Source organism: Plasmodium falciparum (assembly GCF_000002765.6).
Source record: "Plasmodium falciparum 3D7 genome assembly, chromosome: 12".
Taxonomy (NCBI): domain Eukaryota; phylum Apicomplexa; class Aconoidasida; order Haemosporida; family Plasmodiidae; genus Plasmodium; species Plasmodium falciparum.
The window spans coordinates 197,501-215,000 of record NC_037284.1 but is presented as its reverse complement, the minus strand read 5'-3'; the positions used below and the strand labels follow the sequence as shown (position 1 = coordinate 215,000).

The window sequence follows — 17,500 nt, the reverse complement described above, 5'->3', positions numbered from 1 at the left end:
GGATTGAACAAATATATGTATCATTTTTTTTGTACTTATATGAATATATATTTATACAATTACTACCTTGCCACGTCCGCTTTCTCACATCTTTGTGGTGAATAATATATGTGTATTTTTTTTAGATAACTTAAAAAATGTAGGGGAGGAAAAAGCCTATATCTCATTTTATAATTGAAAGAAAAAAAAAAAAAAAAATGGATGAAATATATCTTAACTCACATCCTTTTCTTACAAATTAAATTATCATAAATATATATACATATATATATATATATATATATATATATAAATAATAAAAGGGAAAAAAATTTAAATATATATATTATATATGTGTTTTATAAAATGTTAATAAAATATTTTTTTTTTCAAGGTAAAATGGGTTTATACATTTTATACATTAATTTAACATAATAATTTTTTTTTTTTTTTTTTTCTTGATACTTATTAACGCAACAATTTATTAAATAGTTTAATATAAGGATAATATGTTAAATATGAGAAATGTATATATATATATATATATATATATATATTAAAATATATACATTATATGACGGTACAAATGATCGCTTCACAAAAAAAAGAAAAAAAGAAAATTTAAATAAATAATACATAATAATTAATGAATAACATAAAATAAAAATAATAAGAAAGAGAAATGTATTTAAAAAATATATCCACATATAAATATATAAACATATATATATATATATATATATATATATATATTTATAATACATTTTGATTGGACGGTTTGTTAGGACATTTTTTTTTTTATTTTTTTTTTTTTTTTTTTTTTTTTTTGTTCATCCCCTAATTGTTTTGAATACTTTAAAATGATGATTTAAGTTTTTAATACAATGTAATTTTTCTTGACTACTGAGAGCTCCGTTATTTTTATTCTCCTTATCAAAAATAACACATTTTATTCTTGAATGTAATAAAGCCATAGCACACATATAACAGGGTTCATGACTTAGGAAAGCAAAAAAATTTGTACAAAGATATTGATCATTAGGTATATGATCAATTAGGATATTATGATTACTTTTATTATTTTCATGTTTATGATCATTTAAACTATCACGGTTATTAATTTGTTGTTTGTGAATTATTTTCATTTTTTTTTGTAAATTATTTTTTTCTGTTTGTTTGTTTAACCATATATGTCTTAGTTTATATGATACTTGTTCTATAGCTAGCATAGGAGCATGATGAAGAGGATGATTTTTTATATTATCTCCTGAGGAAGCAATAATTTCATCATTATATGTTATAATACATCCACTATTACAAGTACCAAATTGTTTTCCTATATCAATAGATATATATAATAATTTTATATATTTATTAATTTCTTCCTTTGTTAAAATTAAAATATCTTTATCAGGTTTTCTAAAATATAAAGGCCAATAAGTGGACCATTCAATATATTGTTTCCTAGTAATAGGTGCATATTTAGAAACCATAATTTTAGTTATTATAATATCATTAAATTCATCATTATTATTTTCTTGTTTCATTTTTTCTATTAACTTCTGTGATAATTCAAATGGTATATGATTACACGCACCTATCAAAATTTGAACCGAATCCGTACATTTTCTACATCTCTTCAAATGATTATATTTATCATATAATTGATTATTAATATAATCTTTCATAATATTTAAAGCGTCTTTAGCAACTTCTTTTTTTACTTCAAAACAATACATGGGAACAAGCTCCACATCTCTTGTATACGAAAAAGGTAATATTTCTTCTAAGTTTATAACTTGCCTATCCATATTCTGATAATAATTAAATATAGGGCTAAATATTTTTTATTCATATATTTTATATATATCATACATGTTTTTTTTTTCTTACGAATATAACTTTATTATCTTATTATAAATTATATATAATATATAATATATAACAATTTCTATAATTTTATTTTATTTTTTTTTTTGCTTCTGGATAACATAAATCAATCATACATTTGAACTTGTTAAACACAGGATGGGCAATATATATATATATATATATATATATATTATAAACAACCATCTTACAAGTTTTTCAAAAAATATTTTAACCAGAAGAAAACTATTTATGACACTTAAAATCGGCAAAAGGTATAATCGACCTTGAGCTCGTAACATATAGTTCCATATTTAAAAAAAAAAAAAAAAAAAAAAAAAAAAAAAATATATAAAATATATGACATGTATTTATATAAAAAGAAAAATTTTCAAAAAATAAAATAAAAAAAATAAAACTTATATAAATATACATATATATATATATATATATATATATATTTTATATATTTCCCAAATTATATGGCATTAAAAATTTTCAAAGATGAGGGGAAAAAGAGAAAAAACTCCTCAAGAAAGTGAGACAATATAAATATATATATATATATATATATATATATATATATTTATATATTATTTATATTTATATTTATATATTTCTAATTATATAAAATTTTGAACAGGTTTTATTTATAAGAATGAAAAAAGAAAAAAAAAAAAAAGAAAAAACTTATTTTAAATAATTTTAATGATTGAATGTATCCAAATGATCACAGATATATCAAAATATACATAAAATTTGAACATATGAATATTTTATATTAAATATATAAATAATGTATACGATCGATTTCGTAAATGAAGAAAAATATATTCAAAGGGTAGGAGATATTTGTGGTGATTTTTACGTACCGGTATGTTTACCAGGACGATATAAATATAATGTGGAGGATATAGAAAATCTTTTACATCTATGGATGACTAAGAACCATAAAATAAAAAATGGAGAGCATAAAGATTTATATTTGTTTAGTTTATTATTTAAAGAAACAAAATTTTCTTTAATATTAACAAAATCGAAATATGAAAATAATATTTCATCATGGGAAACCTTGTGGTTATCTTGGAAACATGTATTTAAAAATAGTTTCGATGAAAATAATAATAAATATATAAAATTATATACAAATAATATTATACAATTTCAAGCAGGATGCATATATTTATTATTCTTATTATATTTTAGTCAGCATGTAGAAGAAAATCACTATGCTCTTCCTTTATATCTTTCACCGGATATAATGAATCTTTGTTTAGATGTTACAGAGAAATGCGAGGAAAGTAATATTTTTAAAGAGTTAAGATTTATATTGAATTTTATGGTAGATACCAATTCTATTATTTTATGTTGTAATGATGAATTGAATGAAATATATCAAGACAGATATGGAGATCCACTTTATATTGAAAAGAATAAAATGTCTGTAGAAAATTCTATAGAAATTAATGATGTAGATATTAATAAATTATACGATACTTTAATTACAGATATTAAATATATTAGTGAAAAATGTGATGAAAAAAGAAGAAAAAAAACGTTAAGCAACACATCTACTAATAGTCTCCTTACCAAATTAGAGCATATTAAAAAGGTAATAAATAAGGATGATCTTTGAAGGATCGAAAATGTTCTATTTATTACAACAAGGTCACATATATTTTCTTCGATATATGAATATAATTACTTGGCAAAGAATATTAATTTTTCATAACTATTGTAAAAATATACCTTTTTTTTGGAACATCTCAATGGATATGTATATATAAATGTATATATGAATGTGCATATATATATATATATATATATATATATATGTATGTATGTATTTTTTTTTTTTTTTTTTTTTTTTTTTTTTTTTTTTTTGTAATATAACTATCATATGCCAACCTATTAAATATTTTTTTTATTTTGAAAATATAAAAAAGTTATGTACATACATTATAATTAATCTTCTGATTCCCATGTGCTATCTTATTTTTTACATGTATTATGTTTTATTCTTTAAGAAAAAGTAAATAAACCTTTTATGTAATATGCATAAAACTAAAACTTTGATATAATTATATATATATATATATGTTAGAATGTACAAACAGGTTCACATTTATATACAAATGTCTGTAGATCTATCCACCTATCTTAATTTTTTTTTTTTTTTTTTCAACAGCTTAAACACCAGATTAATTACATATATATTGTATTTCTTTTTAACTTTGTTCTTTTCTATATGTTAACAAAATGAGGATACCTCCCTTTCTAATTATTTTATTTTTTGTGTTTTACAAAAAATTTAATGTTAATTGTATAATTCAAAGGCAAGATGTCTACTTGGATGATGACTTTAAAAGTTTCACTTATTTTTTTGGTTAATATATATTAACAATATTTTTATGTTAATTTAGTATGTCCGTAATTTGGACTTGTACATTAAATATATGAATAAATATAAAAAAAAAATAAATATATAAATATATATATATATATATATTTATTTATGTTTATATTTATTTATTTTATTTTTTATAGCATCCTCTCCATCCGCTGATTTCTTATCTCGGATTGTCCACAGTGACGATTCAAGATTTGTTCAAATAAAAAATAAAATAGGTTTAATATAAAAGTATATTTTTTTCTTTTTTTTCTATATTTTGAAAAAGTAATAAGGTGGTATATAAATGGATTGGATTTATTTTTATAGATATATGGAGCAAAACTGTGGACAAGGCATATGCCATAAATCAAGTACTAAAATAAATACATACACACACATATATATATATATATATATATATATATCAATTTATTTTTATTTTTCTTATTCATATAAATACATTTTCATTTTAATGAATGAACTCATAAAAAAATATTAATTTTGTCATTTCAGGTTTCTAATGTTATTATGAAAGTATATGTAACACTGTTGTTGTTATTACTACTACCATATTTTGTGTATATGGGAATTTTTGGTGAGAACATATATATGTATATATTTATATATGTATAGGTGTTTCAAATTAAATGTTTATAATGAAATGTTAAATTTTTGAATTTATTTTAGGAAATACAAAAAATCAGACAGTCTTCGCCTTATCTTCTATATTGAGTAAGATTATATAAAATAAATAGATAATAAATTACTCTTAAAAACATATTAACATGTGAAAATAAAATATACTCTATAAATATTATATGATGAACATTATACAGGTTATTTCGTTCTTTTAATTACATTTTATTTGACTAATGGAATTTTAAATATTGGATTTGTTTGTTCCTTGCCATTAGTATTTGGATGTTAAAAAGGAAAAAAATAAAATGATAATAATAATATATATAATAGAAAATAAGTTATACATTAAAATAATATATTTTTTTTTTTTTTTTTTTTTTGCAGTTTTAATTTTTAATTTGGCTAGTTCAGATTGCACAATAAAATCGCTGTACAAATATACTAGATATATATTTTGTTTTGTAAGTTTAAAATAATATATATATGTGTGTAAAAAAATATAGTAATATATATATATATATATATATATATTTATATTTATATTTATTTATTATGTATTAATAAAACCTTTAATAGATTATTGCGAAGCTTCTATATGATGTTGTAACAAATTTAAAACTAGATGACCTCAATTCATTCGATTATGGAATTAGCGGATATATTTACATGAACTGTTCATAATAAAATAAAAAAGAAAAAAGAAAAAAGAAAAAAGAAAAAATATATATGTACATTATATAAAGACACATGTTATATATATTTTTACATAATGCTCTAAAACAAAGCAACACACATATATATATATATATATATATATATATATATATATATAATATATATGTATTTATAATCTTATTTTTGTAGTGTTGAAGGGAAATTATTATTTTATTTTAAAAATTGTTCATTTGATTGTACTATGTATTATAACATTAGTTATTATAAAATTGTTTCCTAATGTTTTTTCAAGTAGTTCCTTACAAAGCTCTACATCAATGTAAGCACAATAATAAAGAAGAAAAAAGAATGAAAATAAAAAATATATTTTACCATTGAGCTTAAATATATAAGAAAATACTGATACAGTTATATGATAAAAATATATAATTTTAAAAATATGAATATAATTAAAAGAAAATTCGTTTTATATATCTTTTGATATTCTTTATATATAACGGGGAAAAAAGGAAAAAAAAAAAAAAAAAACATATATAATTAAAGTATTGAATATTATATATATGTGTGGACACTATATAATTCTTCTCATTTAATTAATTTTATTTTAATTTATATACTTTTTTTATGTATTTTATTTATAAAGCATTGCTGATAAATATATGGTCTCATTTTTATGTGCTCTACCTGTTTCTGCTTTTATAACTCAAATTTTTTTTTTAATATGTAAAACTATAAACCCCATAGGTTAGGATAAAATATATATATATATATATATATATATGTATGTACATTTGAATATATTATTCAGAGGCTATGTATTTTTTACTTTTTTAGACCCCAGCATATTTTTCATGATACCTAGTTCACTGAATTTTATGTCCATAAGCACTATTTTTTCCCTCACTAGTAAATGGATAATAAATCACATTAATATGTTTATTATATATATATATTTCGATGAACTTTTTTTTTTTTTTTCTTTTTTTTTTTTTAAGCTTGGATAATAACAACATGCGTGTTAACAATTTTGAGGAATCGTGTTGAATCAGGTACTATTTATATGGACATAGCAATATAATAATGTCTAAATAAATTAATAAAAATATACATCGCGCCTACAATGTATATGATATTTTGTTATTATTTATATGTTTTTTTTTTTTTTTTTTTTTTTTGGTATGTATTACTATATTATCCTTCCCTGTACTTTTTTTTTAAAAATCCCTCAGATTACAATCATATATTGAATAAGCTATCTAGTAGACTAAGCGATTTTTTATGATACTCAAAAAAAGGAAAACAGTGTGCAAAAGAAAATATATATATATATATATATATATATATATATATATACATGTAATTATATTATTATTGTAAGGATAAATAATGATTTTTATAAAAATAAAGAAATAAGATTTTGAAACGAACATTATAAAATGAAAATTTCCCTTTTTTTTTTTTTTTTTAAAGACGAATATATTTAACAAATAAATAAATATATATATATATATATTATATATATGTTCATTTTTTCTTTTTTAATTGTTATGTTTGATAAATAATAAATAATATTATATACTCATATATACATATTTTATTGTATATATATTATATATATTTTTATTTTTTTATTCTTGTTTTAATTTTATGAATGAGAGGAAAAATAACATCATATTCTTCCTAATAAAAACATGAATATGAAAGTTTCAAGCATACTTTTTTTTTTTTTTTTTTTTTTTATGTTGTAAAAATTATATATTTTAATTAATCATTTTGACTGTTATTATGAATAGAGAACTATGAAAATAATGTAGAAACAAAATTTGGGTGAAGAGAATTTTTTTTTTTTTTTTCTTTTGTTATGAAAAAGAGTTCAATGGGAAAACAAATAAAACGATAAAACAAAAAAATATAATACATGTATATATTTTATTATTTTATTATATTTCGTTTTTTTTTTTTTTTTTTTTCTTTTATATTACCTTTGCCTTTATAATAATATTCAATGTTAAGGTTTAAAAGGTGAACATAAAATATGATAATTACTTTTAATATATTTAATAATAAATATGTGAAGAAATAATATTATATATAAAGAATGGAATAAGTAAAATATTTTATGGCTTCATGTGGGTATGAAGGGAAGAAAAAATATATGATTAATTAAGTGTACGTATTTATAATTATAAGAAATGGTAACATATAAAAATATATTTTGGTAAATTCATGTTGAAAAAAGAAAAGAATTTTATACAATTAGATTTTCATATATATAAAATAAATAAGTGTCATTTTTATTTTATATATATATATATATATAATATTATTGAAACGGGAAAACAAGGGGAAAAAAAAAAAGAAAAGAAATAATAAAAATATATATATTATTAAATATGAAGTAAATAAATATACGAATTTTAAGTTGTATTTTTCATTTTGTCATTGTTTATATTAATATTGAAACAATAAAATTGGCTTGGAAAAGGTAATGAATAAAATATAAATTTATAATAAGATGATATAAATATAAATATGTATGTATAATATTTTTCATATATATATATAATATATATATATATTATACTATTTATATGTATAATATATATTATATAGAGAGATAATATATTTATATATATATATGAAAGAAAAAAAAAAAAAAAAATTAATTATAAATGTTTTTGCATACCAATATATTTATAAAATAAATATGCTCTTTTTTTTTTTTTTCCTTTTCTTAAATATAATATAATATAATATAATAAAATAATAAATGCTTTTAATTTTTTAATATATACATCATATATATATAAATAAATTATATATATATATATATATATAAATATATTTATATATAATAATATAATATATATTATATATGCATTTTTTTTTTTTTTCCTTTTCCCCTTTAATATTATATTATATATATATATCTATATAATTGAACGTATTATAAATCGTTTATATTTTAAAATAACTAGTTTTTATATATATAATAGTTAATTATTTGATAATAAATATTAAAAAAAAAAAAAAAAATTATATATATATATATATATATTTAAAAACATGTAATTATTAATACTATTATTTTTGAGATATTAAAAAAATATGCTTGTGAAGAAAATATATATGTATAATTATATATATTTTATTTAAATTTTAAAAATTTTTATTTCGTTATAATTGAAGATAAAATTATTTATTTAATTATTAAAAAGAAATATTAAATAATTTAATATTTTGAGTATATATATATATATTTATATATTATATTATATTATATATATATATTTATTTATTCATTTTGACCTTGAAATATTTTCTTATTTTTTTTTTTCTTTATTACTTTATTATTTTCTTATATTTTTTTTTTTTTTATTTTCTTATATATATTTTTTAAATTTTCAAAATTTTTTTTTTTAAATTTTCTAAATTTTAAAAATTTTTTTTTACATATTATATAATATAAAATGTCAGATCATGAAATGTACGATAATATTGATGCTGGAGCATCACAAACGTACCCTGTGCAAGCAGGTGCAATAAAAAAAAATGGTCATGTAATGTTGAAAGAGCATCCATGTAAGGTGGTTGATTATTCCACATCAAAAACAGGAAAGCATGGTCATGCAAAAGCACACATTGTAGGTATAGATATATTTACAGGAAGGAAATATGAAGATATATGTCCAACATCTCATAATATGGATGTACCTGTTGTAAAAAGAACTGAATTACAATTAATTGATATTACAGAAGATGGTTTTGTGTCTCTTTTATATGATAATGGAGATACCAAAGATGATTTAAGTTTACCAAAAGATACCGAAGGAAACTTAGATGAAGTAGCTAAACAAATACGAAATTTATTCGACAATGGAAAATCTGTTTTGGTTAGTGTTCTTTCAGCTTGTGGACAAGAAAAAATTATTGCAGCAAAGGAATTATCATCATAAAAATGAAATATGAGCAAATCAAAAAAAAAAAAAAAAAATGTGCAAAAATTCGCTCATATAGCAAACATTTTTATATATTAACATATATATATAATATATATATATAATATATATATATGTATATATGTATATATTTATTTATTTATTTATTTTTATGTATGTATTATATATGTACCTATATATAATTATCCTTTTATTATATATTAAGTATATATTAATATATATGTTCATATGTATATATTTAATGAAAAAAAAAAATAAATAAAACAAAACAAAACAAAATAAAAGAAAATAAAACAAAACAAAAGAAAATAAAATAAAACAAAACAAAACAAAATAAAAGGAAAGGAAATAAAACACTTTTAATGAATATTAGAACAATTTAAGATAGTTATATATATATATATATATATATATATTTTATATTTTATATTTTATATATATATGAAAAATTAGAAAGTTACCATGCAAAAAATTATATAACATATATAACATATATATCTTATTTATAAACTGAAAAAAAAAAAAAAAAAAAAAAAAAAATATTCATTAATTATTATACCATCTTTAATATGACTTGTTGTTTTTGATTTATATATTTTGAAAAAAAAAAAAATAAAAAAAAAAATAAACATATGTTAATATTTTTAATTTTACATTAACATTGTTTCTATTCCATATTTATTAATTTCAAAAAAACAGAATGTTGATTTTTTTTTCCCCTTTATTTTAATATATCTTAAATTATATTTTTTTTCATAAAAAGAATTATCGTCCTCCTTTTCTTGTACATCCATTTGATCGAGACTTTGATCATCGTCACTAGAATAGACATTGTATAAGGTGCAGTCTTCATTTTGTTGAATATTATGTTTTATATCATCAGCTACATTAGTAATGATTTGTTCGTTTTTTTTTTTACTTATATTATTTGTGTTTTGATTTGTATCTTGTTTTCTTTTTTTTGTATGTTTTTTTGGATAATTATATTCAAAGAAGATTTTTTGATTTATTATTTTGAGATGTATATTGTTATATATATATGGAGAAATAATTTTGTAAAAGGAGTTGTCATTTTTTTTATTGAATGTTTCATGTCTTGTGAAATAATTATTTTCATGGTTTGTTATTAATATACAGATGTGTTTTTCTAAAGATAAGATAGATAGCTTGTTTAAGATCATTTCTAATTCGTAATAAATATTGATATTATTATTTAAAGGACATCCTTTAAAAATATAATTAAGATTATCTATGACAACAATTCCTAGATCGTGTGGTATATATTTATTAAAATGATAATAGGATGAGGAGGATGAATAGGTTTGAATATGTTCATAAATATAATTGATGACATTAATAAGTTCATAAAAATTGAATATTTTTAATAGTTGTAAATTTTTAAAAACATGAGAAAAAGATATATTATATATATATTTAAATAAATAATGATTAAATATATCCATGAAAAAAATAAAGTCCTGTGAATAATTTTTATATATATTACAAGAAATATATTCTTTTATATATTTATTTGTCTTTTCCAAAAGTAATAAAAATGGTATGCCCTTTTTTTCTGAACAAAATTTTGTGTACCTATTCATTAATTTTTTGATTTTTTCTAGCGAGGAATAAATCATATTTTTATAACGATCAATATAAAAGCTGTTATCCAAATCGATGTAAATAACTTTTCTTTTATAAAAATGTTTTATTTGGGTATAAAAGCATTCGTACGCATCATCAAAAATATGATTGGTGATGTGTGCATATGTATGTGGATATGTATATGTGTTATGGATATTGTATGTGTTATGAATATTGTATGTGTTATGAATATTGTATGTGTTATGAATATTGTGCGTATTATACATATTGTTTGTATTATAAATATTGTTTATATTATCAATATTGTTTGTATTATCAATATTGTTTATATTATCAATATTGTTTGTATTATCAATATTGTTTGTATTATCAATATTGTTTGTATTATCAATATTGTTTGTATTATCAATATTGTTTGTATTATCAACATTGTGTATTTGTTCCGTATAATTTTTCTTTCCATAATGTTGCTTAAATAATAAAACAAAATATCTTATTATTTGTAGTAATTGCCTGAAATGATCATGCTGTTTTATATATTCCTTTTCTATGTCATCCCACAAAATGGTATTCATATAATCACGTACATTATGAATATTTTTTTTTTGTAAAAAATGATCAAATGAAAAAAAACAAGAATAGAAAAGATGAAAATAATGTAACAAATCATTAAAAAATAAATTTACACATATATGATAACACATACTACTTTTGCCACTGTTTTTTTTCCCACATATATTATTAACACCTCTACAGAAAAATATCCCATCACATAATGTATTATATGTATAGATATTTGTATATATCTTATGATTTAATTCATTGTGTAATTCATATAAACTTTTTATATTTATTGAACTCTTCGATGATTTGGTAACTTTTCCATTGAAAAGAGGGAAAATGATTTTCTCATTCGTGTTGTTTCTTTTACTCATCGTATTCTTAACATTTTACGAAAAATGAAAAAAACTAACAAAATGGAGAATAAATAAAAAAAAAAAAAAAAAAAAAAAAAAAATACATATATATATATATATGATCAAATCAAAATTTAAATTACATCATTATGATTAATACATATGTATGACTATACGTGAGTGTATAATTTAAAAAAAAAAAAAAAAAAAAAAAAAAAAAAAAAAAAAAGAATAAATATATTTATAAATATATATTTACCTTTTTAAATATTTCTTAAGGATTATTCATATACATAAATATAATATATATATATATATATATATATATATATATATATGATTAATATTTTAAAATATATCTTATTTGAATACCTTTTTATTAGTTGTGCTTATGTGTATATATAAAAAAATTATGCGTACAAGCGACATATGTAATAACCCTTTGTGATAGATAAACATATATTCATCAAGAATTTTACTACAATGAATAGAATGAGTATATTATTACAGAGGTGTAAAAAATATTTTATTCCAAAATAAATCATAAAAATATAGATATATATATATAATATATATGTATATTTTTTTTTATTTTGTAAAAATATAGATTGTATAAACAAATTGTATTATATAAAAATACACAAAGAAGAAAAACACTATCGGGGGGTGTAAAGAGAAAGAAAAAAAAAAAAAAAAAAAAATAATAATAAATAAGGAGATATAAATATGAATTTATTTCCTAGTAGTTCTGAAAAAAGTTATAAGGATATTTTTGATTTGGATCAAAATATATATAAAAGGCAAAAAAGAAAAAATAAAATACTTAACAGTAGTAACGATAGTAATTGGAGCCATGTAGATGGTAATAATATAAACTATAACAAAAGAAAAGATGAACAGGACCACTTTGTTGAATACAATTTATTCAACACTTCATCAAGTCATGATAATAATAATAATAATAATAATAATGATGATGATGAAAAAGAAAATAACAAGAACAAAAACAAGGAGAAGAGTATGATAAAGAAGAAGAAGAAAAAAAAAAATGATGAGGTGCCTAAAAAGTATAAAGAAAAAATATATACAAATAGTAGTAATAATAATTGTAATTCTATAAAGATACAAAAGAAACAAGAGGAGAAACCATTCTCCTTATTTAGTAGTAATACATATAGTGACAACAATATAAATAAAAAATCTATAGAAAAAAATGAATATTGCCTTTTTAGTAATAGTTCGGAGAGTGAACATTGTTGTGAGAGTAAAAAAAATAAAAAAGAAAGTTATATTAATGAGAAAAAAATGTATAGCTTATTTAGTAGTGATAGTGAATATAATGAATATATACAAGACAATAATAATAATAATAATAATAAAAAGAAGAATGTGTCTAATAATATATTTGATCTAGAAAATAATGATGATGTACATTCAAAAGATGAAAAAAAAAAAAAAAAAAAAAAAAAAGAGAGTTTTTTAAAATGGACACCTCATAAGAATATAAAACGTTCTTATAATAAAAAGAATTATAATAAAATAACCTATAATGACAATAATAATATTTTATATAAAAAGTATACAAATATATATAATAGTTCAAAAAAAAAGAATGCAGATAAACATTTTAAACAAAATTATAAACACAAAGACATGAAAAATAAAGTAAATAACTTATTTAAAGAACATGAAAATAGTGAATATCGATTAGTCAATTTTGAAAAATTAAAAAAAAGAGCTTACAGAAAATTAAATTTTCTTAGTATAGTAGATGTACAAAAATCGTTAAGTGATTTAAGCGAGGAAAGAAAAAATTATAAAAATAAAAAACCACATGATATATATAAAGACACATATGATGATAATAATGAAAACACATATAATGAACATAAACAGGGTATATATAATAATAAGCAATATGATGAAAAACGTGATAACATATATGAGAGGGATATTTTAAATAATAGTATATGTTCATCAGATAGTTTTTATAAATCTAATGAATCTTTCTTTTTACATGAAAAAGATGAGGATTCAACTAATTTAGATTCAATAGAAAATAATAAATATAGTAATCAAACATTAGATATATATAACTATTATTATCAAAATAATCATGAGGAAAGAAATAAAGATAATAAATATTTAGAAAAAATCGTGTACAATTCTACGAATAATAATTGTGATGACCTTTACAACTATTTATTTAAAATGAATGATTCCATTGATGAAGATAAGGAAAGTACCAAAAAATATAATAATGATGAGGGGAATGTTGGTAGTAATAATATTGATGATGAGGATGATAATTTAAATGATGAATTAGGTAAAGCTGAACAAAGAAAAGAAACAAATCAAACAAATCAAACAAATGAAAAAAATCAAACAAATCAAACAAATGAAAAAAATGAAACAAATCAAACAAATGAAAAAAATGAAACAAATCAAACAAATGAAAAAAATGAAACAAATCAAATACATCAAACTAATCATATACATCAAACAAATCATATACATCAAACTAATCATATACATCAAACAAATCATATACATCACATATTAGATGATAAGGATAATCTTTCTAACACAAGAAGGATACGACAACTTAAAAGACGTAGAAGAAAAAAAAACGATTTCTTATTAAAAAGAAATATTATGTTATATAGAAATTTTAAAAATATTAATAATGAAATATCAAGACAAAATAATAAGAAAGGGGTGAGGTTTAAGGAAATGATAGGAGATTTTATACGAGTATTAAATAAGAATGTATTAAAAATAAATGAACAAAATGAAAAAAAACAGAAAAAAAAAGAAGGTGAATATTATGAAAATAACATAAATAATAATAAGAGTAATATGGATGGATATAATATATGTGATAATAATACCAACTTTAATCTTTTTGATGATGATACTAGTGATGTAGAATCATTTATTAATTTTGAATGTTATATTAATAGTTGTGATATGATGGAAAAAGCTTCATGTGACTGTCTATTTTGTATTCAACATAAGAAAATATTAAATAAGGATGAACTATATTTAATTCTGTTTAAATATATGGAAGATAATAAAACGGAAGGTACAACAATCATTAAACCATATTTTTTAAATATCTATGTATTTACATGTTTTATAAATTTTTGCATTCATTATAAGAATATAAGTATATGTAAAGCAGATGATATTGATGAAAATAGTAATAATTCTGATGACCAATGTTTAGATGATCATCTTAATAATATGAATAATATTTGTAAGGATGAGAAGGGATTTCATTATAATAATTTGGACAAGAAAAAGAAAAAAAAAATGCATTTTTACAAATATAGCCATAGTTTATATATGAAATATAATATAAAAAAGATGATATATTTTATTCCCAAAAGGATTGTTCTAACCACTGTGGCAATATGTATATATGGAGTTCATTTTTTAAATAAAGACAATGAAATAAATGAAGAAATAAAAGAAAGAGAGAAAAAAAAAGAAAAAGAAAAAGAAGAATGCATTGCCATCATTAATTTTTTAAGATGGAAAAAAGTTCGAAAGAACTTTTATGAAATTTTAAAGTTAAAAAAAAAAAGAAAAGAAAATTTGATGATATATAAAAAGTGTTTTTTTTTTATCAATGCAATTGATGAATATTGTAATATGTGTAATATCCCTATAGATGATGCTTGTTCATATAATACCCAAAAAAATAAAAAAAACAAAAAAAATGTACATAATCGAATGGATACACGTTTAAATTTACGTAATAATAAAACAAATACTTATGATAATTCTTTTGAATATTATAATCAAGCAGAAATGCAAAAAATACAAAAAATACAAAAAATACAAAAAGTGGAAGAAATTCAATATATACAAGATATATTAAATTCAAATTTACAAGTAAATAATATACAATTTCTTTTCTTTGACCCTATATATGTCTCTTCAAAAAAATATGTACATTTTTATCCTTCCCACTTCATCATGCTTTTTTAAAATTATGATTATAGCACATCCCGATATAATCATATTGTATATATATATATATATATATATATATATAAATAAATATATGTATATATCCTTATTTTTTCTTCTTTTATTTTTATTATATCCTTTTGTAGAGAAAAATTCATCAATTTCTTTTTTCTCCTAAATAGAGAATGAAATATATAAATAAATAAATAAATATATATATATATATATATATATATATATATTAATTATCTTTAGTATTGATTACTAATAATTAAAACAACCTGTTATGGGATTATATGATCCGTTTATTTTTTCAGACAAGAAATTTCGTCTATTTAATATACTGTTCTGTTATACATATATATATATATATATATATATATATATATATATATTTATATATATATATTTATGTGTGTGTGTATATACAGATATTTATCATTTATTGAGACAGTTATTTAATTTCTTATTTTTTTGTGTTATACAATATTTCTTTTCTTACATTTTTTTTTCTTTCCATTTTCATAGATTCCTCATAATTTATATATTGATGGTTAATTATATCATGACTACATCTATATATTTTGAAAAGATATATAAAATGAATAGGTATAGTATGTATGTACATGAGGTGTTTTTTTTTTTTTTTTTTTTTTTTTATTATATTATTTTTTTCATATCCTATCTTTAATTTTTTTTGTAAATTACTTTGATTTGTTTTTTTCACTTTTAAATGGCATTTGTTGTAACCTATTAGTTTTTTCAACTTCTTTCTTTTAAAAATTAAAAATAGAGAATGATATAAAATATAAGAATTTAATTTGTGACAATATAGATATGGTGTTGTTTGATTTGTATTTATTATTTAGGTGTTTATTAAATATATTTTTATTATTTTTTTTTTTCTTTTTTTTTTTTTTTTCCTTTTTTTTACCTGAACGTTCAGGTCAATTTGGGCCCATTTGTTTTCATGTCGTTGTAGGTTTTCTTTTCTTAATTTCATATAAAGAGAAAAAAAAAAAAAATATATATGTACATATATATTAAAATGAAATATAAAAATATTTATATTTTTTTACCTTTTATTTTCTATTTTGATATATTCTTTTAATTTTTGTTTTTCCCTAATTTTAAAGTCTTCGTATGCGGCGTCCGATTTCCTCAAGTATTTATTACCTTCTATAAAATGATGAGTATATATATAAAAAAATATATATATATATATATATATATATATATATTTTTTTTTTTTTTGTAAGATTAAAAATGGATGTGTAATGTATAATGTATTTTATGATATATGTATAATAAGGCGCAAACACATAAATACATACATACATACATATCTACATATATATTATAATTACCATCGTTATTAAACCTTTTGTCGACTATTAGATTATCCACAACAACATTTTTTACATGTTTTTCATTTCTCTTTATGATTCTTTCCTTTTCGAGTTTATCCCTATGCATCATTGTTATGT

General features: G+C 18.9%; 8 protein-coding genes across 8 annotated transcripts in view; 4 read left to right on the top strand and 4 right to left on the bottom strand.

Annotated features, from left to right (window-relative positions):
- Window positions 1-167, bottom strand: part of PF3D7_1204700 (conserved protein, unknown function) — a gene marked incomplete at both ends in the record, with an annotated part of 862 nt that extends 695 nt beyond the window's left edge. The window contains one exon of the mRNA XM_001350420.1: window positions 67-167. Coding sequence (XP_001350456.1) covers window positions 67-167 — 101 coding nt within the window. The remainder of the gene's footprint in view (window positions 1-66) is intronic.
- A 642-nt stretch (window positions 168-809) lies between these two features.
- PF3D7_1204600 (cytidine deaminase, putative) lies at window positions 810-1,790 on the bottom strand (the record flags this gene model as incomplete). The annotated part of the gene is made up of 1 exon (XM_001350419.1): window positions 810-1,790. One exon carries the CDS (start codon window positions 1,788-1,790, stop codon window positions 810-812), a length of 981 nt encoding a protein of 326 aa, XP_001350455.1.
- An 854-nt stretch (window positions 1,791-2,644) lies between these two features.
- PF3D7_1204500 (conserved protein, unknown function) lies at window positions 2,645-3,484 on the top strand (the record flags this gene model as incomplete). Its single annotated transcript, XM_001350418.1, has 1 exon — window positions 2,645-3,484. The coding sequence occupies one exon, from the start codon at window positions 2,645-2,647 to the stop codon at window positions 3,482-3,484; it is 840 nt and encodes a 279-aa protein (XP_001350454.1).
- A 623-nt stretch (window positions 3,485-4,107) lies between these two features.
- Window positions 4,108-6,836, top strand: PF3D7_1204400 (sexual stage-specific protein G37, putative; the record flags this gene model as incomplete). The annotated part of the gene is made up of 13 exons (XM_001350417.2): window positions 4,108-4,234; window positions 4,396-4,476; window positions 4,568-4,611; window positions 4,754-4,835; window positions 4,928-4,972; window positions 5,077-5,163; window positions 5,264-5,340; window positions 5,456-5,552; window positions 5,744-5,873; window positions 6,198-6,298; window positions 6,389-6,460; window positions 6,550-6,603; window positions 6,784-6,836. 13 exons carry the CDS (start codon window positions 4,108-4,110, stop codon window positions 6,834-6,836), a joined length of 1,050 nt encoding a protein of 349 aa, XP_001350453.2.
- Window positions 6,837-9,024: 2,188 nt separating this feature from the next.
- Window positions 9,025-9,510, top strand: PF3D7_1204300 (eukaryotic translation initiation factor 5A; the record flags this gene model as incomplete). The annotated part of the gene is made up of 1 exon (XM_001350415.1): window positions 9,025-9,510. The coding sequence occupies one exon, from the start codon at window positions 9,025-9,027 to the stop codon at window positions 9,508-9,510; it is 486 nt and encodes a 161-aa protein (XP_001350451.1).
- A 653-nt stretch (window positions 9,511-10,163) lies between these two features.
- PF3D7_1204200 (conserved Plasmodium protein, unknown function) lies at window positions 10,164-12,053 on the bottom strand (the record flags this gene model as incomplete). The annotated part of the gene is made up of 1 exon (XM_001350414.1): window positions 10,164-12,053. The coding sequence occupies one exon, from the start codon at window positions 12,051-12,053 to the stop codon at window positions 10,164-10,166; it is 1,890 nt and encodes a 629-aa protein (XP_001350450.1).
- Window positions 12,054-12,761: 708 nt separating this feature from the next.
- On the top strand, window positions 12,762-16,031 carry PF3D7_1204100 (conserved Plasmodium protein, unknown function; the record flags this gene model as incomplete). Its single annotated transcript, XM_001350413.1, has 1 exon — window positions 12,762-16,031. One exon carries the CDS (start codon window positions 12,762-12,764, stop codon window positions 16,029-16,031), a length of 3,270 nt encoding a protein of 1,089 aa, XP_001350449.1.
- A 139-nt stretch (window positions 16,032-16,170) lies between these two features.
- PF3D7_1204000 (conserved Plasmodium protein, unknown function) lies at window positions 16,171-17,492 on the bottom strand (the record flags this gene model as incomplete). Its single annotated transcript, XM_024473381.1, has 7 exons — window positions 16,171-16,187; window positions 16,295-16,361; window positions 16,516-16,588; window positions 16,722-16,786; window positions 16,948-17,005; window positions 17,093-17,192; window positions 17,381-17,492. 7 exons carry the CDS (start codon window positions 17,490-17,492, stop codon window positions 16,171-16,173), a joined length of 492 nt encoding a protein of 163 aa, XP_024329147.1.
- Window positions 17,493-17,500: the final 8 nt, after the last annotated feature.